Genomic DNA, 25,688 nt, shown 5'->3' with positions numbered 1-25,688 from the left:
TAGCTTCGAAGTTCCAGGCTTTTTGAAGAGAAACTTCTTTTTGGATGTTTGTGTGTAGTTGCCTATCCAAGAAACCTCGTGTCTCTTGCAGCTCGCATGTGAAAATGCAGAGCTGATCTCCAACAGGCAAACAGAATGTGTTTCATTTTCAAATTTGAAACAGAAAAATAACATGAACCAGTTAAATGATTGATACTGAAAGATAACACAAAATCAGATAGAGATACAAATGAAAGCAAAATATTGGGATGGCCAGAAAGTACATTCAGGTTTTTCTGTAATATCTTATGGAAAAGCCCAAACGAACTTTTTGGCCAACCCAATATTTTTGTCAAGAAAATAAAGAAGCATTTAAAAATCGCTTTAAATTGCTTAGTCCTACAAATGATGTTTCTATTTTTAAGCTTCCATATTTCATCTCCTAATTATTAGTTGGAAAGAATGAGGCTAAAATGTCGTGATCTTGGCCCCATCATCCCCAGGCTGTGCTGCCTCTTGGACCTCAGTTTACTCATCTCTTAAATGGCCGTAATAATATTACCTACCCTTTAGAATTCTTGTGAGAATTCAATGAGTAATGCAGGTAGTATGTGTATTTCAGTGCCTGAAACACAGGAAGAACTCTGTAATTCAGGGGTTGGCAAACTACCGTTCATGGGTAGCCAAATCTAGCCCATCACCTGTGTTTGTATGGCCCATGAGCTAAGAATGGTTCTGATATTTTGAATGATTGAAGAAAAATCAAAAGAAGAATAATATTTTGTGATGCGTGAAAATTATACAAAATTCAAATTTCAGTGTTTATGAATAAAGTTTTATTAGAACACAGACACCCTCCTTCCTTTACACAGTCTATGGCTGCTTTCATGCTACAAGGGCAGAGCTGAGTAATTGCAAGGCCCTTTGCAGGAATAGTTTGCCTCCCCCTGCGGGAATGTCAATGCATAGGAGTTGCAACAACAGGAAGTGAGTGCTTCCCAGTAATCAGGGATTATATTTCCTCATGAAATCACACACCTCACAGCTGACTCAGTGTCCACGTAGAGTGAAGGTATGTGTAAAACAATTAGTTTAATTTCCTTCTCCCAAGTAAGAGAGATGGTGTTAATCAAAACAATGGATAATACTCTAAACCTTCAGAACAGGACAATTAGGTGTCATTAACCATATTACAAGAGTCCTTAAACAGTCTCAACTTCTTCTGGCTGAAATGCGATTGAGTTTAGTTTTTAAAATTTCTCTACTGAGAATTTCCAAAACTGATCTATCACCCAATGCAAAGTAAAGAGCAGGCTGATGTCAACATTTTTCAAAATGTTTAATGAAAAGAAAAATAAGGTGCTTGAAGCCCCTGGAAGTTTTAACGCTTTTCCTAGAATGAGCCTCTGGTCCTAACAGGAAAAAAAATCTGTTTATCCTGACTACAGAAAATATTGAATTCTTCTGTTGTAACCTGAAAATGTTTTGACCACTGGTTAATTGAGGTAATGTTCTAACTAATGGTGGGGGGATGGGGGCAGGGGTGGGAGATTTCCTTCCCAGTGACCTATTAGATCAGGGAAACAGGTATTTCTCTTTCTTAGTGATGAACTTCTCAGTTGCAAGTGAAAGAAAACCCATCTCTACCTGGATTAAAAAGAAAGTGGAATTTATTGGCTCTCATGCTCTCCCTTGGCTCAGCCTTCTTGGCCTGGCTACGTCCTCTGCCTTCCAACATCACATCAGCCAGTGCAGAGTAAAGGAGAAACTGGTCCAGCAGCAACCCTGCATGTCCTGGAATTTGTTCCTGTTCATTGACTTAAACGGGTTCCCGTGCTCTGTTTTAGTCAGCATCTGCCAGGTTGTGTTGCAATAACAACCAAGCCCCAAATTCCAGTGGTTTTCAATAGCACAGATTCTTTTTTTTTTTTCCTCACTCATGCTGCATATCAGCTGTAAGTTGGCTTGTGGGTGATCCTTATGGCCTCTTCCTACTGAAATCTAGATGGAAAAAGCAGCCCCTTCAACAAGGAGGTGCAGCTGGAATGGCAGAGAGAAAACAGTGCCATGGCTGAGCCATGGACCAGCTCTTAAAACTTTCACTCAGTCGAGGTTTATATCATGTCCACTCACATTCCATTCTCCAAAGCAAGTCACACAGCAGTGGGCACGGATATGTAATTCTTTTATAGGAAGGCAGAATGAATAATTGGGAAAATTCTACTTTCTGCCACATATTCCCATCCCGGAACTCATATGAGCAAGGAGCTAGACCATGTTAATTGGCTTAGACCTGCTCAACCAGCTTCATCCATATTACATAGTATTAAAGTTAGGGAGGATTGTCCACCCAAAGAAAACCTAGGGGGCTGAGAATGAGGAAGAATGTGAAAGAGTTACTGGGTATAAAAATAAAATCTCTACAGTGTCTTTGCAATTAAATAATCATGTTATAAATCAAATCAGAATGAATCCAAATAAGATTCTATAATAAAAAAGTTTAATATCAATATTATTATGTCATGGGTGAAGTTTAAGTGGAGGAAATCCATTTTGCTATAAATCAGTTTCTGAAACTCACAGCTCTAGTAAAACTTGTATAAACCAAATTTTAAGAGTAAATATGGTATATTACTAGGGGCAAAAAGTGAAATCTTTTGCTAAAATGTGTATTGTCCGTGTTAATTGTACTAGCCATCTACATGCAACATACAATATTCCCTACTGAAATCAAGCAAGGGAGATTTAATTCTAAAATATAGCACAAATCTGATTTTCACTCTGTCCACTGTACCCAAAGTTAAAATGTGCAGATGCAGTCGTATATTCTGAATAAGGAACAACTTTTTCCAAATCTCTGTCCTGGAAAGGAATCAGAAAGCTATCCAAATAAAAATCAAATTCTTATGTCTGTATATGCAAATCAGATCCTCACTTAGCTCGAATCCTTCTAGATTTCCACGCTGGATGTCAGTGGATTTTTTTTTTTTTTTCTTGGCTGCTGAAAGCCAACTTCTTGGCCTGACTTCAAAGCTAATGAGAGTCCCTAGAAGTCCCTTTTTTTCTTCCTACTGAAATAGTTGTGTTTTGAAGAATGGACTCTGGGCTAGGATTTATAAGTTGACACCCCTTGACATTTGGAAAGGTCCAGTAAGAAAACCATTGGCGCTCAAATAAAATTGATGTGCAAAGTTATTTCCATACAATCATTTTATCATATGAGTAAATGGCCCTCCAGGCTCTCCACACAAAAAATGAACTTGCTGCTTCAATCACAAATAAATCTGAACCCAGAGTCAGTGAGTCAGACTCTGTTCATTACCTACCTAAGGGCCATTTCCCATTCCTCCACCCTTTTTCTCTTGATCTTAGGTAAGGTTGGCAACTACCACAGCCCCAAAGTATTTCACTGTGATTTGTCTAAACCAACAATCCCATTTTCTTCACCAGTAATTAGTCTAGGGGTAAGGATGTGACCTACTTTTGGTCAGTGAAATGTACCCTGAGTAGAGGATCAAAATACAGAAGTTCATTTGCTGTGACTGTCCTTCCTTCTTAGGGCATTGGATTGAGGATGTGATGCATGGAACTGTGGCAACTACTTTATATCCATGAGGCAGCAGATAAAAGGATGAAAATTCAGCATGACAAGGATGGCAGAGCCAAAGGATAGAAAGAGCCCAGGTTATAGAAACACTGTGGAGCCACCGAACCTACCCCATAACTTCCTACTTTCAACCTTGTTCCATATTGTTATTGGTTAAGTCACTATTAGATATTCAGTTACTGGTAAACAACTCCATCCTCACTGAAATGACTACTTGCCTGTGGTGTGACTCTGGCTAAGTCATTCACTCATTACGATTCTTGATCTATAGAATAGGAATAATGTTACCTACTCTGAGCTGTCTTGAGTAACTCAGTAACTCTTTATTGAGGTAATAGATTAAAAATACCTTGTACAGGGCATCCCTGGTGCTACAGTGGTTGAGAGTCCACCTGCCGATGCAGGGGACATGGGTTCGTGCCCCGGTCTGGGAAGATCCCACATGCCGCGGAGTGGCTGAGCCCGTGAGCCATGGCCACTGAGCCTGCGCGTCCGGAGCCTGTGCTTCCGCAATGGGAGAGGCCACAACAGTGAGAGGCCCGCGTACCGAAAAAAAAAAAAAAAAAACCTTGTACAACGTCTGACATAGTAAGAGATAGTTATTGATATCTTCTCTAAATAGTGGACATGTGCCTGGTGGGTGATTCCAGATAATTCATGCCCGTGGAGTAAATGGCTCTCAAATAGCATAAGTAACAACCGCTAGTGTTAATTAAGTGCTTATTGTACGTCAGGCACGGTTCTAAGAACTTTACATGTGTTGCCTGATTTAATTCTCAAAACAACTTTCTGATGTGCATACTATCCCCATCGAGAAATGAGAAATGAAAGCACAGAGATGTGGAGTAGGAGACTTGGATTAGAGCCCCTGGAAGGGGTAAGGTCAAGATTGAGGCCCAGGCAGGCTGGTCACTCTATCAGGCTGCCTACATTTCAGATGTACCCCAGGGCTCTTGTGGCTGAAGCTTATTTTTCAGAAATGCAATTAAATTAAGTCAGGCCTGGATGTGGAAACCCAGAGCCACATTTGACCACTAATCCAGTCTCTTATTCGGCTCTAGTCTCTGCCTGGTTTCCTAAAGACAGGCCTGGGTTGAAGACAGACAGCCCAGCAGCAGAAGCCTCCTCCCAATTGTGCTTTGTTTGACTGTCCAGTGGTTTTAGTGTTTTACTGTCTTTCAAAGGGACGACTTAACTTTCATTTGTCTTAGTTCCCACCGCTCCTTTTTGTCTTAAACCTGGTCAGTCCATGCTGACTTCACCTGCCTTGCATTCTGGGGACTTTTGACTTTATAACTCCCCAACCTAGATCTTAGATTACAAAGGGAAAATGCTGCAAGTTGTGTCAATACCTTAAGAAATGGAAGATGGGGAGAGAATGCTATGATTTAATTGCCAGGTTTGGGGATGTTTCTATATGCTGATTTGTTGATGGGCACCTTCCTGCTTCAGCTGACAATATAAAGATGAAGGGTCCTTCTCAATTTGGATCATTTGGGTTATTTGCAAACCAATGGTATATTCCGCATGGAGGAACGGAAAATGATTTCTCCACAGTCGTTCTGTGTTTTTGGAAATGACTAAGTTCCCTTCGCCTCCTCCCTAACAGCACGAACAGGATTCGGAGGAAGCTGGGGGTCTGGCACCAGCCAAAACAAATGCAAAGATGCCTTTGGCTCTAGAGGACTTCCCTCTGCGGCAGAGATGACAAGTGTTTGTGTAAAGGGCCAGATAGTAAATGTTTTAGACTTTGCCGGCTACGTGGAGTCTCCGTTGCCAATTTTTCATCTTTTTAAACAATTTTTCCAACCCTTTAAAAAATGTAGAATCTATTCTTAGCTCATGGGCCATCCTCAAACGGGCTCTGGGATGAATTTGGTAGTAGTTTGCCAACCTCTGCCTGAGGAAACGAAAAGGAAATTATAAAACTCTTACCAGGCCAACTAACTCTGTCGTGTTGCAGGGACCAGTGCAAACATAAAAGCTGTCCCAGGTGTGACTGGGGCACAGCCCAAACGGAATGAGGCAATGCAAACGAACAAAATTTGGAATCAGAGCACAGGTGAACCGTCTAAGGGCAGGGCTTCCATCTTAGCCCCCAACTGGTGGCCATCCCTTCAGACATTCAAGGGGCGCTGAGCTCACGAGGTACCCTGCTGGGGGCCGTAAGGAACTTAGCGGGGGTTCTCTTGCCAAGTTCATCCTGCTTCTGAAAGCAGGAACTTCAGTTAAGTAACGAGAACAAGTGACTGGTCTGGGGAGAAGTGGGAAAATGAGTTACCAAGGAAGTCAAGGCCATTAAACTGAGAGGCTTTCACACTATCCTTTCTTGCAAAGAGGACGGTTTCTCCACAGCTGCAGCGAGCTAGGATGTACAGTGGAAGACATCCCGGCCACTGTCCTCAGATTGTACTCTTAAGGAAATAATTACACAGGCCAGGTGTGATTTACCTTTATGGGAGACCAAACAGGTGGGTCTGATAGATTGATTGAAAGGGGTATTGAGCATGCTCTGAAGGGCATCCTTAAAAGGGACTCCCTGTCCAAGCCTTGTAGCTTCCCAGGGCAGGAATTTTGTCTCTTCCACTTCAGCATATTTGGAGAGCACATAATATGATGTGAGTATTACTTCTTCAAGATGTGCCTGTATATAACCTAGACTCCAAACTGTAGCTACCATGTGGTTGAGGGGAGAACCGGGGCCCCACTTTATAAAACACGTCTGGGGGATGGGGTTTTTTTTTTTCCCACTGTCTTATTACCTGGCAAAACAATCCAGGTGGTGTGTGAATCACAGGTAGAGGCTGTAAAGTCCGAAGAGGTAGAATCAGCCTTACAAACAGTGGATCTCAGCGAAGAAGGAGATCGCACACCTGAACCCGCAGAAGACACGCTCAAGAGAGCAGAACGCAAAGCACCAAGACCCTCCCTGATGGCGCTTCTCAGACAGATGGTAAGCCCTTGCTTCCAGTTCAGGGAAACTGAAATACCTACATCAGCTTCTGAGACCAAAGAGCCCAGGTCAGGTGGTGAGACATGATTCTAGGTAGTACAGATGGAATATAAACCGAATAGGAGTTGAGAAAATTCCCTTTCGTCCTCCTGATTTAATCACAGAGAATGTCTCTCTTTATTGCTAATTTTCCTTAACCTTTAACCCCTGCTAACTGCCTTCTTAACAAAAGAAGAGCTGGCCTGGGCTCCTGAGCTGTGGCAGACAACAATACCAACCTGGAAGTTAATAGTGTTGCTTACTTTTAATTTTATTTATTTTTAAAAGTTTCCCTGTGTTTTTGGCCAATGATTCCATTTTCCCCGTTATGGTAATAATATGCAGTTTCCTTTGAAAATACGTTTATTTACATAAAGAACATAAGGCATTTTTAAAGGATTAAGTAATTAATAGTTCAAGTTATATTTTGATGTTGGAAAACTTCTGAAGGGGACGTATGAGTGACACAAATTTGGGCAAAGCTGGTTTACAGATAATTCCAGAAAGGGTATGATATGAAAGGAAATGACGATTTCCTAATAGTGAGGGTGTATAATTTCGTTGGTGAATTTGCCGTGTTTTTAATTTCTATAGAATGGAAAGAATCTGGGCAGACATCTTTGGGTGTCTGTGAAGAGTCATGTGCATAAAATATCTAAACATCCAGGAACTTAAGTAATATAATGCAATCAAACCCCAATCGGTTGGAAGACAAAAAAACAAAAACCCATGTAAAAGGTCATTGGTTTAATTCTCTTTTAATGAAAAACAAGAATTTCATTATAGTGTGCCTTTATTTTCAGGAGTATTTGGGAATTAATCCTTTGAGAAAGCAACTCTCTAATTTCACAAGCTCAATCTGTTAAGGAATTCTTTCTCGTCCACAAAACAAAACAGAACAAAACCCTTGCCAGTGGGAGATGAGGAATATTAGAAATCACTGTTAGAAACTGTTGACAGGAATCATTTTCTTTTATTGCTGAATTCTCGTGGAGTAAGAAGTACTGGGCAGCCTGCATGGCTGGAACCCCATCTATATTCCTGGCCATTTATTCTGCAATTTGGCACTGAAAATGGGCATCAAGATTTGAGATTTTTAAATCAATTTTTACATGACATCAGGAAAGAAAAGAACATTTGGCCTCTTTCTGGCAACCCATCTACATTACAAATGGGATCCCCAAATAGCTCATCACAACATTGAGGAGGGTCCAGCTTTCTCGTTTCTGGATGGAGTTGAGAGATACGGAAAAAAAAAAAAGCAAACAGAATGACTTTCTCTTCCAAATAATCAACACGAGACTTCTTCGTTTAAAAGGGAGGAAAATATAAGAGACTCCAAATAAAGCATGAAAGACCTCTAAACCACCCCATGCATCCATTCAAAACAAATCCTTAAATTCAAGTGAGGTTCCATATTTAAAGTCATCCTCTGGAGTTATCCATTAGATGCTGTTTGGGGATATTTTCGAGCAGTAGAAACTGTGTAAGTCTGAACAAATTGGAAACAAGAGTCGTTTGGAATTGATTCTCCACAGGATAGGGATGGGGTAGAAAAGGACACATTTCCCCAAGTTATCCTCCGTCACCCCACAGTGCCCGGTCTTATAATGTCCATTGTTCTTATATCCTGTTGCCCACTAAAAGGGTTATACCTGGGAGCTTGAATATTATTGCTTCCTTTTTTTTCTTTTTTTTGCGGTACGTGGGCCTCTCACTGTTGTAGCCTCTCCCGTTGCGGAGCACAGGCTCCGGACACGCAGGCTCAGCGGCCATGGCTCACGGGCCCAGTCGCTCTGCGGCATGTGGGATCCTCCCGGACCGGGGCACGAACCCACGTCCCCTGCATCAGCAGGCGGACTCTCAACCACTGCGCCACCAGGGAAGCCCCTATTGCTTCCTTTTAATGTTTAAACCCCCAAGCTTCCATGATTGTTGAGATTTCCCCTAAAATTCCAGATTTCTTCATTATTCTGGTCTTGCATTCTGTTTTGTTTTCGTTAGAACATTATATTCCCATTGCAGTTAATTCAGACACACAAAAGACAGGGGTTTTTTCAAGTTTACCACAATTCCCACCACTCCCTATTGCCCCACCCAGGCCACCTCCCTCATTGACATTTCTGGTCTATCCCATGGGTATTTGAGTTTGCAGCCCCAGATACAGAGCCACCTCACTCTTTATAAGAACTTCATTGAATCACATTGTCTGGGTTTATCATGTTCTGATTAACCGTTGCGCCATGGATGGACATTTGGTTTCCAACTTTCTGCATTTCATTTATTCACTTATTCAACAAATAATTATTAAGCTCCCACTATATTCTAGACGATACAGATACGTAAATAGATGTGGTCCCTGTCCTCATGGAGAACAAAGCCTAGTAAGGAAAACAGACTTATTTTGAAGTCTGTGCCATATTCAGTGAGCACGCACCATGTATCTTCCACATGTTAGCTGCTTTACTAACCTGCATGAATATCGTTATACATCTACTTTTTGCCCAGGTGTTAATATCCTCATAGTGTAGAATCCTGCAAGTCAGCTTCAGCAGTTTTTTTTCAGGAAACACTTTTGGGTAATATTTCATAGCTTCCAAACTAAAGTCTTTGGATTTATGTAGGGAAAAAAACAAACAAACAAAAAACTGCTCTAAGGGTTTGAAGATAGAGGCAGCATCTGGCCCATCGCTATGGGATTTTTATTTTCTATTTTTTTTAGTATGTGCCTGAGCATTATAATTGAATAAGTGAATGTTTTAAACTGATTTTAAGTATTTTTAGCAAAATATAGTTTTTAAAAATAATTGATTTAATAGAAGAGAAAACTCAATTGCAAATACATCACCCTTGTTTTGTAATCAGGGTTTCCATTCATCTGATCATTGATTTTCTACTTTCTAGCCTTCCCTTCCCTTAAATTTCTTTCAGATAGTGTATTTTACTATCCCATGGCAAAGTACTTCTTGTTTGAGTACTTTTTTTAAATAAATGCATTTCCCAGTTCATTTCTAAAGTGATCTTTTTCTTTCCAGAAATTAATCTTTCCTAAAAATAGAAAGAAGATCATTTTTCAAATAATTATATTTCAGGGAAAAGAAAATAGAGTCATATAAGTCCTAACATTGCATTGGGCACATGTAGATATAGCACTTCACAAAAATCCTATGGGCTCCTACAGACTTTCGAAAAAATTGCAAGGAATAGCTAAGACATCTGTCACGCCCTAAATAGAAAAAGAGTCTTATGTGTATTAATTCAACGGTATGTCAAGAAATTGGCTATTTGAAGCACTAGTATATTTTTACAAAGTGCGTGGGTGGAGAACTGTATTCATGTACCCACAAACCAGGTAGGCAGATGAAACCAGAAAAGGTGGTGGATGGAAGTACAAAGATATAGATTTATACTTTGTCAATATTAATAACACCTTACACTTGAAAAGTGCTTTCTCCTGCAAACTACTGTCACATACATTGTTTCATTTAATCCTCCTCCTGTCTCTTTCTTTAGACCATTAGTTTTGTAAGAAACTCTGTTGGAATAACCTTCTCAGGCTTAGATAAGAAAGACTCTTGAACTTTAATTCTGGGCAAATCAAAGGCCCAAGTGAGACAGCTATGAAATCAGAGGGATTTTGTTAATTACATTCAATCTAATAAATCTAAGAAAACCTGCTGAAATTGACTGTCTTGTGGAAAAAGGAGAAAAGTTTGTAAGGATAAGTATAAAACAACAAACAAGAGTCTTTTAGCCAAAGTTTTTGATCTCAACTTCTTCCCTGAGTATTAAAATATGAATACTGAGTTGCTCTTTAAGGTAAGGTTTCTGAAAGTAGCATTTGTTTGGGGCAATTCCTGTCTCCATCGGCAAAGTGCATTCTTTCCTACCCTAAAAGGGGACTCTGGAGTCATTTGGCGGGTCTCAGCCATTAATAGTAATAATAATAATAGCTACTGTTTGTTTTTTGCATGCAAATGATGTGGCCAGGCCCGGGCTAAGCACATTGCATGCATTAACTCATTTATTAATATAAAAACCCTGTGAAACAAACCCTCTTACTGCCGCACTGTGCAGATGAGGGCACGAAGACTCAGTGTGTAAGCGACCTGCCCAAGGTCACGGAGCTGGTCAACAGCAGAGCCAGAATTCAGTCAGGCTCTCGTTGATTCTAAAGCTGACCCTTGTTATTGCTGCCTCCCGTGCTTCTGGCAGCTCTTTTCTCTGAGAGTAAATAGAACAACTATAGCTCCATTTTTGTGATTCTCTACCTGAAATGACAACAAAGCACAAGAAAGCAGAATTCATACATGTCTTACATAAAGCTTTGACGAAAGTTTTCTGAATATACTTGTCACTAAAATGAGATGTACCTTGGCTGTGTCATTTTGTCTGAACTGCCCAATTCCATTTCAGGTGAGCATCTTGGTAAAACACAAAGATGGGACTCATAACCTTTGTTTACCCTGGAACTTTCTAGCAGGCCCAGTTCTTTAGGTTTGTTGTAATGAGGTTGATTTAGTAAACACTCGGGCTCCTCCGCTCACACTAAATTAAAATATCCCAATTCTTTTCCTTTAAATCTCAGCTTCAGTTGGAACAGATCGCTATCAAAATACATTTGTATTCCTTTCAAAGAGATTTGAACTGACCATCAAACACTTCCACTAGAATTTTAAGTACCTAAGTGATATATATCAGAGATGCTTCCAACATTCTTCAGAGTATCAAGCTATAGGAATGCATGACACCATGCAAGAAATTTAAAAGTGATTTCATTAATATGCAAGGCTTGGATTCACAACCAGATCCCATTTCAGCACCGCAGGCTGGATGCCCTGAGATGCTTCATCTTTGATTCTCGTGAATAAAAATAAACTCTTTGTCAAGAAACTTGCTCCGTATCACACTGGGAAATCTCCACAATTACTTAATAGTCTTCAAACTGTTCTTTAAAGTACTAAATAGTCTCTGAAAGCATTTTTGTCTCTTTAAACAGCAACTCTGTTTTTTTTTGACAGCTGGGAAAAATAAGCTGCTGTGGTTATGGTCCTTTGAATAGAAAGCCCAACAGGAACTAGTTTAATTTGTCACTGAAAGAGGGCTCTGCAAAGAGGAAAGAGGAGGGGTAGAGAGAAAACAAAGGAGAGAGGGAGAGAGGGAAGGAGAAAGGGAAGAAGGGAAGGAAGGAGGGAGGAAGGAGGGAGGAATTGTTAGTAACTGCAGGTATTGAAGAGACCTCAGATGGACTTAATAAGGCCCTTAGTCTAAACTCAGCCTACAGTCACCTTTGCATAAATACAGTTTTATATGCCTCAAAGTGAACAACAGAGAAAAATCATAGAAAAACTCGAGGTATTTTTTTAAAGACTTTGAACCTATTTGCAATGATTTCCCGGGCAGCATGAGGGTCTGTTTTCGGGATGGTAGCCTAGATCCACTACTGTCAAGGGAGACTTCTGATTCAATCCAAATTCTCCCTCAAGGGCTAGCTAGGAAAGGAAGGAAGAAGAAAATCAATTTTAACCTTAAACTGGCAGGTACCTAACACTAACCAAATTGAAACAATGAAAGGGAAGTTAAAAATCTCTCTCTCTTAGCGGGTGTAACATGACTCCTAATTATCCATTCAGGTTTTGCTTTAAAAAACCATGTTGGTTGGTTGGTTTTTGCCTTTCAGCATTCCCTAAAGGCCACCTCATGAGGACAGGACCCTGTATTCTACAGGACCCTAGGGAGTGTGTTTGTGTAGGCAGGGCAGTTACAACACAGCCTGAATCCTGGAGGCCCCGTGAAATCCCAAAGTGGTAAAACTCTTGGGTGAGAGCTGGAAGAGCTAGTTGCAGGGAGAGAAATAATAACTGAGAGCACTTTCTTTTTCTAAATGTTCTCAAGAAGATTGGTCCTTGTAGGACAATGCAGAAGACCTAGAGGAAGAAAAAAACCACCTTCCACCTGAATGGGTCTAAACTATACATCGAGAACAGATCCTCATTTGCCTTTGGGTTGAGCAGCTTGGGGAAACCCATGACAATGATATCTCTAAGAAAAGTGCATGGAACTTCCAGACACCGGGAGTTCAGGCCGAAGAAAGAGTTCAGGAATGGCTTCTCCATTCCTAATCAATGAAGAAGTAGATATCAAGGTCCTAGCCTATGCCTAGCTCTGGAAAGGTTGCTTTGGGGGTAGGAAGGATATTGGAATTCTTATACTGTGTTCAATCATAGACAGTCCTAGTCAAGTCTTCTGAATCAGAGAACAGCACCAAGCAGTAAAGATAAGCATATTTGTGCCCTGATGATAGGCATGTCCCATAAATATCCCTATTTGAGATTTTCAACCTCCACCTTATCCAAGCCCTTATCATTTTTCCTAATTAGGTAGCTTCATAGTAGATGCTCAATAAGTGTTTGTTCATTGAGTGGTACCTCCTACCTTCTAGGGGCAGTGTGGGGAGGAGGTTAAGAATGTAGAAGATGGGGCTTCCCTGGTGGCGCAGTGGCTAAGAATCCACCTGCCAATGCAGGAGACACGGGTTCAAGCCCTGGTCCCGGAAGATCCCACATGCTGCGGAACAACTAAGCCTGTGTGCCACAACTACTGAGCCTGCGCTCTAGAGCCCACGAGCCACAACTACTGAAGCCCACGTGCCACAGCTACTGAAGCCCACGCGCCTAGAGCCTGTGCTCCACAACAAGAGAAGCCACTGCAATGAGAAGCCTGCACACTACAATGAAGAGTAGCCCCTGCTCGTCGCAACCAGAGAAAAGCCCGCGTGCAGCAACGAAGACCCAAAAGAAGCCAAAAATAAAAAATAAATAAGAATGTAGAAGATGGACTCATTGCCATAGTGCCAAATCATGGCTCCCAACCTGCTACTTCCATGACCCATGTTAGTTTCTCGAAGCTTCCATTTTCTTGTTGGTAAAACAAGAGCAATAAAATTGTTCCTCTATCTTAAGACTCTGGAGTGATAAATAAATGAACTAACACATGTTATTATCTCATTTAGTACAGTTCCGGGCACTTAGCACTCCACTAAAAGTTAGCCTTCATAAATAATAATTTTTATTATCTCTGCTTATATGAGTACCCTATCTCAGATTATAGAGGCGCATAATATTAACCAGTAAAAAAAAGTACTGAATGCTTTAATGTTTGTAACTGTTCTTCGTGTGGGTGTTATATAGGTTCTTGCTATCCGCAAGCAGAACAGCCAAGATAATAACAGTGGAATCCAAAGTCTTCCTCTTGTGCCACAGAGCTTAACCTCCACTTCCTACAATCCGTCCCTCTAGCCAGGAGGAGGAGACCATAAGCATTGAAAAAATATGTGGGGTTAGACCTGAGTCCAAATTGTTAATAAGAACTGAACAATTCATTGCCAGATTTCTTAGGTTTTTTATCAAGCATCAAGCATAGAACATTACTAAATCCACAGCTAAAACCACAGACTCCAGTATTGGTCCGTATTTGTCTATGGCCAGTTAGCTTAAAGCAGTGATGCCTCAGAATCACCTGGAGGGCTTATTAAAACACAGATTGCTGGGTCCCAACCCCGAGAGTTATTGACTCAGTAGATCTGGTGTAGTTCTCAGGGTTTATATTTCTATCAAATTCCCAGGTGATGCTGAAGCTGCTGGTCCCGGTATCACACTTTTAGAACCTTTAGCTTAGATTGTTGATTTAAGGACCCAAATCTGTGACGTCAGCCCCATTCAGCCCTGTCCCTGATGCCGCTGGCCACAGGGGGCGCTAAAGATTGGAAAATAGAATGTTCGACATAGCCCATCTCACTGCCAGGGGCAAAAAATACTACAACAAAACACCCACCACTTAAATGTTACCAATAGATAGCTACTTAATGGTTTAATTGTTTATTTACTTTTTCATTCATTCTATATGTTCAACCACCTTCTGGTTCCAACATCAGTATTTTCATCATCATTTATTTATCCCAGAATTACCTAATCCCAGGGTTTAAGACTTTTATTGTTGTTATTTTTGGAGACCAACACTTGAATTTAATCAGACTCTGGTTATAGACCACATGGAAATCATGTGACTCATGAGGAATGCGTTTCTAGTTGGTCTTCCATTTGTCCTGACCTTGAATCTCAACAACGAACGACTGAAGTTATCCATTTCACAACCTCCCTTGCATTCTCCATGTTGCTGTGCTTGTGGTAGCTGAAAGGCCATTGTCTGTTTGTTATTTTAGTCAGTGAAAGGGGATGGAGGGATCACCCACTCAGAAGAAATAAATGGGAAAGACTCCAGCTACCAAGTAAGTGATCTGTAAACTCGGTTCAATGGTGGGTTTAACTGGCATGTTCTTGGTTCTTTCCAGCCTCATTTCTGATGCAATTCTCAACCACAGCCAACTCATTTGATGTCTCTAGGTTGGGTGCCTACTGTATACCAGGCACCGTTTTGGGCTTTGCAGATGCAAGCACGAACAAGCTAGAGTTCCTCAGCTATTTCTTACTGCAAAGCGCCTTCACGTGCTCTTCCCTCTCTCCACATGGACAATTCTTTCCCATTCTTCACATCTTGGCCTAAATGTCACCTCCTCAAAAAGCTGTTCCCTTTCCACCCATCATCCCTGCATCTTGTACTTTTACTTCATGGCACTTATCACACATTGAAATAAGTCATTTGTTCATTAGTTATCTCTCTCCCCTACCCCCTCCCGCCCCTGTCTGGAGTATTTGTAGAGCAAGGAAGGGGCCTCTTCTATTTTTTTTATCACACTGCATGGTGCCTGGTACATAGTAGGAGCTTCTTCTGGAATAGATGTGTGAAAGACATGGGATCAGGTGGTTCGTTTCTATCATTTTCTCTATCCTAAAGAGACAGCTATGACATTTTTATAACTATATGTATTCTTTTTTTCCCAGTGGGATCATCTCATGCTCAACACCCTATTTTATAACCTGCATTCTTTTTTAACTTAGAAATATACCTCCACAAAAATGTCATCAAATATTCTTGTTCTAACTTTGGCAATACAGAGATGTGGTTAAGAGCATGGGTTGCAGACTCAAACTGCCTGGGTTCGAACCCTGGCTCAGCTATTTTTTAGCTGTGTGACCAAAGGCAAATTACCAATCTCTCCATGCCTCAGTTTCTCATCTGTATAATGGAGCTAGGAAAAGTGCTGCCTTATAGGGCTGTCATATTTAGATGAATCCATACATGTAAAGCACTTAGAACATTCCTGGTATAGAGGACTCAATAAATGTTAGTTGCTGTGTTTATCAGCATGAGCTGCCATGACAAAATACCATAGAGAGGAGAGAGAATGAGTATTTTGGTGTCTCTTCTTACAAAGACACTAATCCTATTGGGTCAAGGCCCCATCGTTATGACCTCAATTAACCTTAATTACTTCCTTACTCCAAATACTTTCATATTGGCTTTATATGGCTTCACCATATAAAGCCATAGCTGTTGCTGTTGTTTTATTACTATTACTATTGTGCTTCTGATGAGAAATTATCACCCTGTAATGTTCATATCACACATACACACACAAATTCCAGCAATTACTAAATAATTTATGATATTTCTACTTCCATAATAATTAGTTTATCCTGTATATTTCAACATGGAATAATATATTGCTTTTTAGTGCATTCAAATTATTTTCATTTTTCTTTTTTAACTTATTACTATATCTGCCCCCCAAACCCATACTCTAGACCACTTTGGAACCAAAAATCCCAAAGGTTACTACCTTGGAAACATGATAAACTTATGTTATTCACCATGAAACACTGAAATATGTTTGTACATTTTGTCTGGAATCTGACAGTGAAACAGTTATGCCAGTCATTTTGGTGATTCTAAAATCTGAAAACAGTGGAAATTTGAATGAGCTGGAAATGTCATTCTATTTACACTCATCTAGAAATGTTTTGAGAATTCTATTTTCCAGGGCTTTGGATCCAGACGTGAGAAGATTGGTGTGTACTATTGGGAGATGACAAATGCTTAGTTTAACTTCGGGGGGTGGGAATAGACATTCTCTGCTCCTGTTAGATTTGCCCTCTGAGTTATAAAAGCCTTAGCTGATGTTTCCATGAAAAAGAGCCCAAGAAGTTCCCAGCCTGGGTTGGCTTCCAGTGTCTGAATCAAATGGGATGTTCCAGTAACCTTGTCCTCCAGCTTCCTGCCAGCATCCCTGGGTTCTAGGAGAGGAGACACTCAGATTATTCAGATGGGAATAATTTTTGTTATAAATTTTGAGACAGCGTCAAGCCCCAAGCAAAGGTTCTAAATCTTCTGCATTTCATGACAAAGCAGTCATGCACAGTCCAGATTCTTAGCTCACTCTGAAGGTAAGGAACCAGCCATGTATTGTTTCCAGAAGTTCGTTTCTAAGCCATTCTAAAAAAAATTTAGGCCTAATAGGGATGGAGTAACCATGTGGTAAGTGGATATGACCCATTGAAAGCTCCCCTTTTGAAAAAAAATCAGTGTCCCATGAGAGCTGTTGGTTTGTAGGGACTTCCCACTTCACACCCGAGCGATGTGCTAAGGGAAGTATTTTGGGAACACTTGGAAGGCGAGTTGCTGGCCATTCATTCAGCCCTTTTTTTTTTTTTTTTTTTTTTGTGGTACGCGGGACTCTCACTGTTATGGCCTCTCCCGTTGCGGAGCACAGGCTCCGGACGCGCAGGCTCAGCAGCCATGGCTCATGGGCCCAGCCGCTCCATGGCATGTGGGATCTTCCCGACTGGGGCACGAACCTGTGTCCCCTGCATTGGCAGGCGGACTCTCAACCACTGTGCCACCAGGGAAGCCCCAGCCCATTTTGATGGCGATTTACCATGTGTCAGGTGAGGTGCTGGGGATAAAGCAATGGAAGAGACACAGAGGAGTTTCATGCTCTGGAGGGAATCAGAACATTTCCAAGTGAGCAAAGAAATCCCCGTGATGACTGAAAACATAAAGAAAATTCAGGGGCTTCCCTGGTGGCGCAGGGGTTAGGAATCTGCCTGCCAACTCAAGGGACACAGGTTCCAGCCCTGGTCCAGGAAGACCCCACATGCTGCGGTGCAACGAAGCCCCTGCGCTGTAACTACTGAGCCGGTGCTCTAGAGCTCGCAAGCCACAACTACTGAGCCCGCGTGCCACAACTACTGAAGCCCGTGCTCTGCAACAAGAAGCCACCGCAATGAGAAGCCCACACACCACAAGGAAGAGTAGCCCCCCCCGCCACAACTGGAGAAAGCCTGCGCACAGCAACGAAGACCCAACGCAGCCGAATAAATAAATAAATATATTTTTTAAAATACAATAGGGAAAGGTAGTTAAAAAAGAAAAAAGAAAATTCAGCAGTGTTCCACAAGAAGGGGGTCAGGCATCTTTAGACCCTCTAATCGGGGACTGTCTCCAAGGAGGTGATGACATCTGAGCTGAGACCTTCTGGGAAAGAAGCAGTCATCTGAAGCCCTGGAGACAGACCAAGCAGAAGCACAGCCAGTAGGAAGCTCTGAATTGAGAATAAGTTTGTTCAAGAAAAAAAAGCACCGTGTGGCTGGAGCAGAATGAGCAGGGGGACGGGGGGTGAGGTAGGATAGAAGATGAGGCTGGAGAGACACGGGGACTCGATTCAGCAGGCGTCTGTATTTCTTGAGCGCGTTGTCTATACCCGCAGCTTGGATGCTCAGCCACTCAGAGTCGCTGCTGGTAGTGTTAAGCCAGGACCACCGACTCATCCCAGTTGGCCCGGGACGTTCCTGGTTTTAAGAATACAGGTTCCATATCCTAGAACCCCCTCACTCCCAGACAGACCAAGACGGTTGGTCCCTTTATGCTTGGCATCCAGACACTGTGTGCAGTGGGCTTTCCATTACTAGCTAATTTAATCCTCACAACACCATGAAGTATGATTTGTTTGTTTGTTACTCCCACACAGAAGAGGAAGCTGAGAGATCACACCATTTATTCCAGGTCATACAGCAAGGATGTGATGAAACCAGAACCACACCATGTTTTTGTTTTTTTTTTTAATTTTAAATTTTATTATTATTTATTTATTTTTGGCTGTGTTGGGTCTTCGTTGCTGCACGCGGGCTTCCTCTAGTTGAGGCGAGCGGGGGCTACTCACCACGGTGGTTTCTCTTGTTGTGGAGCACGGGCTCTAGGCGCACGGGCTTCAGTAGTTGTGACACATGGGCTTCAGTAGTTGTGGCTCGCGGGCTCTAGAGCGCAGGCTCAGTAGTTGTGGCTCACGGGCTTAGTTGTTCCGCGGCATGTGGGATCTTCCCGGACCAGGGCTTGAACCTGTGTCCCCTGCATTGGCAGGCGAATTCTCAACCACTGCACCACCAGGGAAGTCCCCACACCATGTTCTTTTGACTCCAGACACTAAGCTTCTAGCTACTCACTGTATCTTAAAATCTTCTATGCAACAGAAACAGTTAACACAGTGTTTGAGCAGGGTCACTGGTTTCTAGCCTTTGTGCAGGGCAGCACAGTAGGAGTTTCTGTCTCTTTCTAAGGCGAGTATCTGCTCTGGGCCCTCGACATCTGTATCTTAGCATTTGCTACAACTTTGGCAACTGGGATCCAACAGAAATATTCAGGACATGTGCTTGTAAAACATCTTCTTGGGCTGAACTGGACGTCTGAGGCTTTGTTCTCCAAGGAGTTCTGCCCTGCAGGAGAGCGCTGCAGCCTGGGGAGGCCTTCAGGACAGGGGAATTTTCTCTGTCTTCTTGCTCATTTCTAAGGGGTGTGTTTGATTCACTGATGTGAAATGACAGTTCTATGCCCTCTGAATCAAAGCTGTCACTTTGTCATAGAACTTTGTGACTTGGGGACAACACATAAATTTTATGAATCCTAAGTTGTAAATATGTATCTAGTGGGCCAGATGTAGCCCACAGGGATAATTGTGTTGTGGTTGTTTGCTGTGAACAGGGCTTTAAAACTTTCGATTTCAATATTTTTAAATGGACATATTTTGCATTTAAAATAATTCGATTTCAAGTTTCCATTTGAAAACATAGAAGATATGACAGCGCTGGGGCTATAATCCCACATCGTATCTTTTGGTGGGTCTGAGCAGTTGTTGCCCCTTTAGACAAGGCATGTGGCATTCAATTCACCACAGTCCCCCTAATGCAAATTGTCTCCCCAACGTCAAAGCCAGCATAGCTTGAACTGTTTTTCGTACACTAGAGAAATATTTCTTTGGCCTTGTGCTGCTTTCACAACTGGGGAAGTAAGTTCACCATATGATTATTCTTACCCCTAGCCTCTTTCATGTTTTCGTTTTATCTGTCTGGCCCCCAGAGTCATTTCAGTTCGAGTAAATTATGGGAAAAAGTCTTTTACTTCCTAACAGATTTTTGGTTGTCTGTAATTTACCTAGAATTTTGGATTTTACAGCCTTATTCTTCCAAATTGTAGGAACCAAGTAGGAATGCAAACATTTCACTTTACCATGAAAAGATGCATGTTCAAAACTAAAACAATTATCTTCTTTTACCACTGTTTTATGAAATGACAGTTTCACGCCGGAAATTAAGATAGACATAATCATGAAGAAAAGACCAGGCATCCCCAAGAAGAGTCACGTGTGGTTGCAAGTGGGAGAAATCCTCTCAAAGCTGGCTCATACAAAAAGGGGCTTCAGGAACAGCCAGATCCAGGCGCATGTGCAATGCCATCCATATGTGGGCTCTTTTTCTCTTTCTCTCTCTTCATCTCTCAGCTCTGCTTTCCTCTGTGCCTCATGGTTCATTTTTCAAGAAAAAAGAAATTCCACTTCCAGGATTTTTTTTGGAAATGGTGGTGGTTCTGGAAGCTCCAGGCTTTCATCTTCCCAGCTTCAAGTTCACGGAAAGGGAACTGACCTCTCTCTCGGTTGCTTTAGCAAAGCCCTGAGATTAGCTCAGGTTTAGCTGCCTTTGGCCAGCTGGAACCAATCCCAGCAGCCCAATCACATGCAGTGCTCTGACTGGCCAGGCCTGAGTTGTGTGCCCTTTGTCCAGGGTTGAAATGAGTGTGTCGAAACCACAGGGAATAAACCAGAGAGAAGGGTGGTTCTCCAGGGAAAACCCAGGTTCTAGTTCCCGAAGAAGGAGTAAAGAATGCTTGCTGGGGAAGTTTTCATTAATCAATGAATGATCAGATTGGTAAATAAATGTCCCCATTGTGACCTCATACCATAAAAAGTATTTACACATTTCTCTTATTTTTTTCCATCTCACCCAGGAATCCTGAACACGTAGACACCATCCAACCGTTGAACATCTCTCTTTTAACATGTTTACTCACCTGCTACTGAGCGTTGTCTTGCAGCCACTAAAAATGCATTTTGTTTGAACTTGCTCCAGGCCTCAGAGTCCACTGAGAAGGCGGTGGTGCCGCCGGAGTCAGAACCGGCAGCCGCTGGCCAGAAGGGCAAAGAGGGCTCCTCCAAGGACAAGAAGGCGTCTGCCGAGACCGAGAAGCAGAAGGGCAGCAAGCAGGAAGCCAAAGAGCCGGCCCCGTGCGTGGAGCCGGCCCCGGTGGAGGGGAACTCGCTGCGGGACGGGGACAAGTCCCAGAAGAGGCTCGAGAAGCGGCGACAGTCCCTCGGGGGCTTCTTCAAGGGCCTGGTGGGTGGACGGTTCGCCTCTTCTTTCTGGGCTTTTGGGCCGGGGCTGTGGGTCCCGCCTCCAAAGGGGACCAGCTGGCCAGGGGGTGGCTGGGCCTTGGCCAAACACCGAGGACCTGCTGTGTGCCAGGCGCAGAGAGCAAGGTGGGCGCAGGCATCGCTTTTCCGCGGCCACAGGCAGGTGTGACGCTGATGGTGGGGGGGCGGAGCTGGGAGGCAGGGGCGGGCACGGGAAGGGAGCCTGAGGGTGAGGACGTGGCCTGGCCTTGGGTTTGGAAGAGGGGGGCGGGGGCTTCTCAGAGGTTCCATGTGAGCAGGGGCCTCAAGTTAACCGGTAGAGGGATGAGGCAAGGGGAAGTCTGAAGGCAGGTGAGGTCCAGGCCATGGGAACAAAGGTGTGGGGGGGAGACGGCACGGATCTGAGGCTCCGTCTGGCTGGAGGAGGAGAGGGAATACAAGGATGGGAGTGGGTTGGCAGGAACAGGTGATGAGAAGCAGGGATGCTCGTCTGTGGCCAAAGACAGCCTTGTGGAGCTTCCACCAGGGAAGCTGCTCTGAGCCTGGCCCTGGGTGGTGGGTATACAGACCAGGCTAAAACTTATTAGCTCCTTCCCTCTGGGGAAGTCCAATGAGGGGTGAGTGGAGGCCAGACATTAAATAATGAAGTAAGCTTGGGGTTCTTTATTTGTGTCTATTTGGTTCTTCTCTGTCTCCTCCCCCAGACTGTTAGCTTAGGGAAGGCAGTGACCAGACCTGTCACAGGCAGACGTGCTGTCCCCTCCATCCTGCCACCCACCCCCGCCAGCGTGTGGCTAGAACACAGTCGACACCCCAGCAGTGTCTGCTGATGAACGAATAGATGGAGTGAAATACGATACTAGTACAGGTTTCATTATATCTGGGATAACGTAAATCCTGGCAAACAGGGAGAGTCTGAAGAATCATCACTCAAATAATAAGAAAGATGATCAAGCGTAAACTAGGAGAGACAAGTGAAATCATACCCAGGGCCCGTGGGAATGTGAGATGAGCCAGGAGGGCCAGGCAAGGAAGTACTGCTGGCCTCAGCTATGGGGCCAGTGAACTGGGGTTCACCTTCATGTTGCAGTGAAGGTGGGGTAGTTCCGTGAAGCAAACTGCCCTAATCATTCCTAACTCTCCCATTTCATGCATATCTGTAGACACTGGTGCCCTCTAATATTACAGGTAGAGGTTAGGTGAGGGCTGTGGTTCCTCTGGCCCCAGTTTGGTCTTTAGAAGGATCTCTGGGGAGTTTATTAGAAATACAGAATCTCAGGCCCCAAGTTTAAAATTTTATGATCAATGTCATCTATTTCTGTCTCGTCTTTGTGTCCTTGAGTATGTGTGTAGAACCTCAGTTGGAGGCTCACTTTCTAATGGGACACATGGAATTATAAAGTAGATAAATTAAAAATCAAAAATGTGAGTGTGGGAAGTCACGGAGGGGAAATAAACATGGTAATGTGATAGGGTTACGCTGGGGATGAGGACAGCAGTACGTGTGCAACTTGGAATCTGTGGATCCAGAAAGTGTTTCTGAGGAGGTAATATTTGAGATGAGACAGGATGGATTATCGGTGCCAGACAGGAAGAGAACAAGGCTCTTTGTTCCAGCAGGAGGGAACAGCATGTGCAAGGGCCCTGGGGTGGGAATGAGCTTTGTATGTTTGAGGCCCCCGTTGCTGGGAGGTGGTGAGCTAGGTGAATAATAAAAGTCGCTAAGGTTGGAGCAGTGGGCAGCTCATGCTGGCTGTACAGGCTGTGCAAAGAATGTTGACATAATCCTACTTAAATTGGGAAGCTATTAAAGGGTGTTAAGCAAGGAAGCGTTGGACCTTTGTTTATAGCCTTTAAAGACTATTTTGCTGCTATAGTGCAGAAATGGCTATAGAGTGGCAAAAGCAGAAATAGATGCCCAGGGTAACACTTCTAGGGTTACCTGGGAGAGCCAGTGGCGGTTTGGCACTGTGATGCCTGCAGAGATGCCAAGACGTGGGCAGGTTCTAGATAATAATTACAGTTCAAGTCACCGAGCCCTTCCCCTGAGGCTGTGCTTCACTTATATTCATCATCTCTTTAATTACGGCAACGTCCCTTTGAGGTAGAAATGCTTCTTCTTCAAGTCCTCCATCTTCCCATTGTCAGGAGACTCCCAGCAGTGGTGGAGAAGGAGGGAGGGGTTTCCTGCCACTTTGCAAGGATGCGATCAAGCCCTGAGGACTGCCAGGCTGGACACATTTCCCTGGGGTTGTCTGACCCCTTTCCTGAGAGGGCAGTGCCGGCAGCGGGACTGGCACCAGCCAGGGACCCATCGAGGCCCTGTCACCTACAGGAAACCTCACCCCCGCCCAACCCAGCCTCAGCCCTCAGGTCAGCTTCTCAGAGTCTGCACCGCCAACCACTCCCTGCGTGACCTTTGCCCTCCTAGTGACATCCCCTCCATTCTGCCCCTTTTTCCCTCCTCCTCCATATGCTGCTTGGATTCTAACAGAAAGCAGCCTACTTGGTATTACATGAAAACTTTGCAAAGATAACGTTCTGTAAGGAAAGTAAACAGGCAGTGTGGTTAGAAAGTGATTAGAGAGGGTGACGGAAGTGAGCTCTAACTGTGGCAGGTTTTCTACACCCCAGGTTCTAAGTACATTACAAGTCAGGACTCACTTTATCTTGGAACAACCCCTCCGAGATAAATGTTATCACCTCCATTCTAAAGATGAGGCAACTGAAGCTCAAAGAGTTCAGCCATTTGTCCAAGATTTCACAATGCTAGAAAGTAATACAACTGGGCACTGAACTCGGGCATCTCGTTGGAAACCGTTCTCTTACCCACTGCCCACGAATAAGGTGTATTTATGTGGCACAGAGTCGGTGCTAAATAAATGGCAGTTGTTGCTGTTGATGTTACAGCTCTTCTTCACTAGGATGCAACTTCTTGTATATTTCTCTCCAGGGACCAAAGCGGATGTTGGACGCTCAAGTGCAAACAGACCCCGTATCCATCGGACCAGTTGGCAAATCCAAGTAAACAAATCACCACGGTTCCCACCAAGTTCTGCCACCAAGAGGTCTTCTCCCTACTCCATGTCCTCCCCAACCCCGCTCCATGTATATATTTTTTCTTCGGATGGCCATCAAATGAAATTCTGCCTACACATGAAGCCTGAGCTGTTGTATATTGAGGTGTATTATTTCTGTCTCTGGTCCAGCCTTTCCTGGTAAATAACTGTCAAGATGGTTTAGCAGGTTAACGTGCCAGGTCAGAAGAGTCGATGGTTGCCAAGCAGGTAGGGGGAGGGGGCCGAGGACTGCGTTCTGGTGAAGTTATGAAAAATGGCCGGTGACGAGTAAGTTGCAGAAGGAAAACGCCTGCCTGAAGGGATTAAGCTTTGTAGTAAATACACGCTCATCCTCTCAGCTTGAAGAGGAGAGACAAGAATCCGTTTGTTTAAGTTCACATCTCAAGGAGGGAAAACGTGGGCTCTGTGTTGGGAGGTTGCCAATTTCCTGGAACGGAATGTGTGGGGAATGACAAAGGAATGAATAAGAGTTGTTCCTCAAATAGGGTCCTTGAACGTTATTGACGAGGGGGAAAAGATTGACTGGAGAGGGCTTGACATAATTTGGGAAAACAAGTGCTTTTTGAGGCTCAGTGACAAAGGCGGGGATTACAACTTCAAAAAAAAACAAAAAAACAAACCAAACCGAATAAGTGAAGTTGCGAGTTTATTTTGCAACACTAGGGGGCGCCAAGGTCTCCATTTTCGTCCCGCATCCTGCATCCCTAACAAAGATTTCGGTCTCTGCAATCTTACATTATTAATGTTTCTCAGATGGCTGAGGGGCTTGCTTCATCTGTTCTGTCTGACACTTATCTCAAGTCTGTCTGTAATTTCCTAATGTTCTCAGGATGTGCTCTGATAAAACCCTCCCTATAACCCCAGTTAATAATAAAAATTTACAGAAGATTATTCACATACCTGAGTTTTTTTTAATACTTGTACAGAGGAGTACATAGGACGATGAGTGTATTAAAATGTAATCCAAAGTAGCCATATGATTGACTGATACCATGTATACTGTATCTTTTTCTGATTTAATAAAAAGTACATTTACATCTGAAGGATCTTTTAATTTTTAACTTTGACAGCAGGTCTCTCGTGCTCTATGTCTGAGATGCCTTTATCTTCCACAGTAGAAAATCAGTGCTCTTTTTCCATCTTACCTCTTCTCCCAGATCCTTCTCAATTTCCTTGTATGTGGGCACGTGCACATACAAATGTGTGCACATGTATATTTGTATATACGCACACATGCACATATATACAAACACTTTCTTAGGCCATACCGCCTAGAGCAGAGCCTGAGACAGGGATTCAGATGCACGTGTTAGGCTGAAGGAGGGCTCCCAGGGGAAAGGGAAGAAGAGAAGGACAGGACAGGGATTGGTCTCAGCTGGAGTTGAGTTTCATCCT

At 43.2% G+C, this 25,688-nt stretch overlaps 1 protein-coding gene across 1 annotated transcript in view; it reads left to right on the top strand.

Annotated features, from left to right (window-relative positions):
* The window catches only part of BCAS1 (brain enriched myelin associated protein 1), a gene marked incomplete at both ends in the record, with an annotated part of 101,295 nt that extends 77,054 nt beyond the window's left edge, over positions 1-24,241 (top strand). The window contains 4 exons of the mRNA XM_079718953.1: positions 6,366-6,539; positions 14,800-14,865; positions 20,933-21,196; positions 24,167-24,241. Coding sequence (XP_079575079.1) covers positions 6,366-6,539; positions 14,800-14,865; positions 20,933-21,196; positions 24,167-24,241 — 579 coding nt within the window. The remainder of the gene's footprint in view (positions 1-6,365; positions 6,540-14,799; positions 14,866-20,932; positions 21,197-24,166) is intronic.
* Positions 24,242-25,688: the final 1,447 nt, after the last annotated feature.

This window comes from Hyperoodon ampullatus (genome assembly GCF_949752795.1).
Source record: "Hyperoodon ampullatus genome assembly, chromosome: 14".
Lineage (NCBI taxonomy): Eukaryota > Metazoa > Chordata > Mammalia > Artiodactyla > Ziphiidae > Hyperoodon > Hyperoodon ampullatus.
This window is presented reverse-complemented; position numbering and strand designations above follow the sequence as displayed.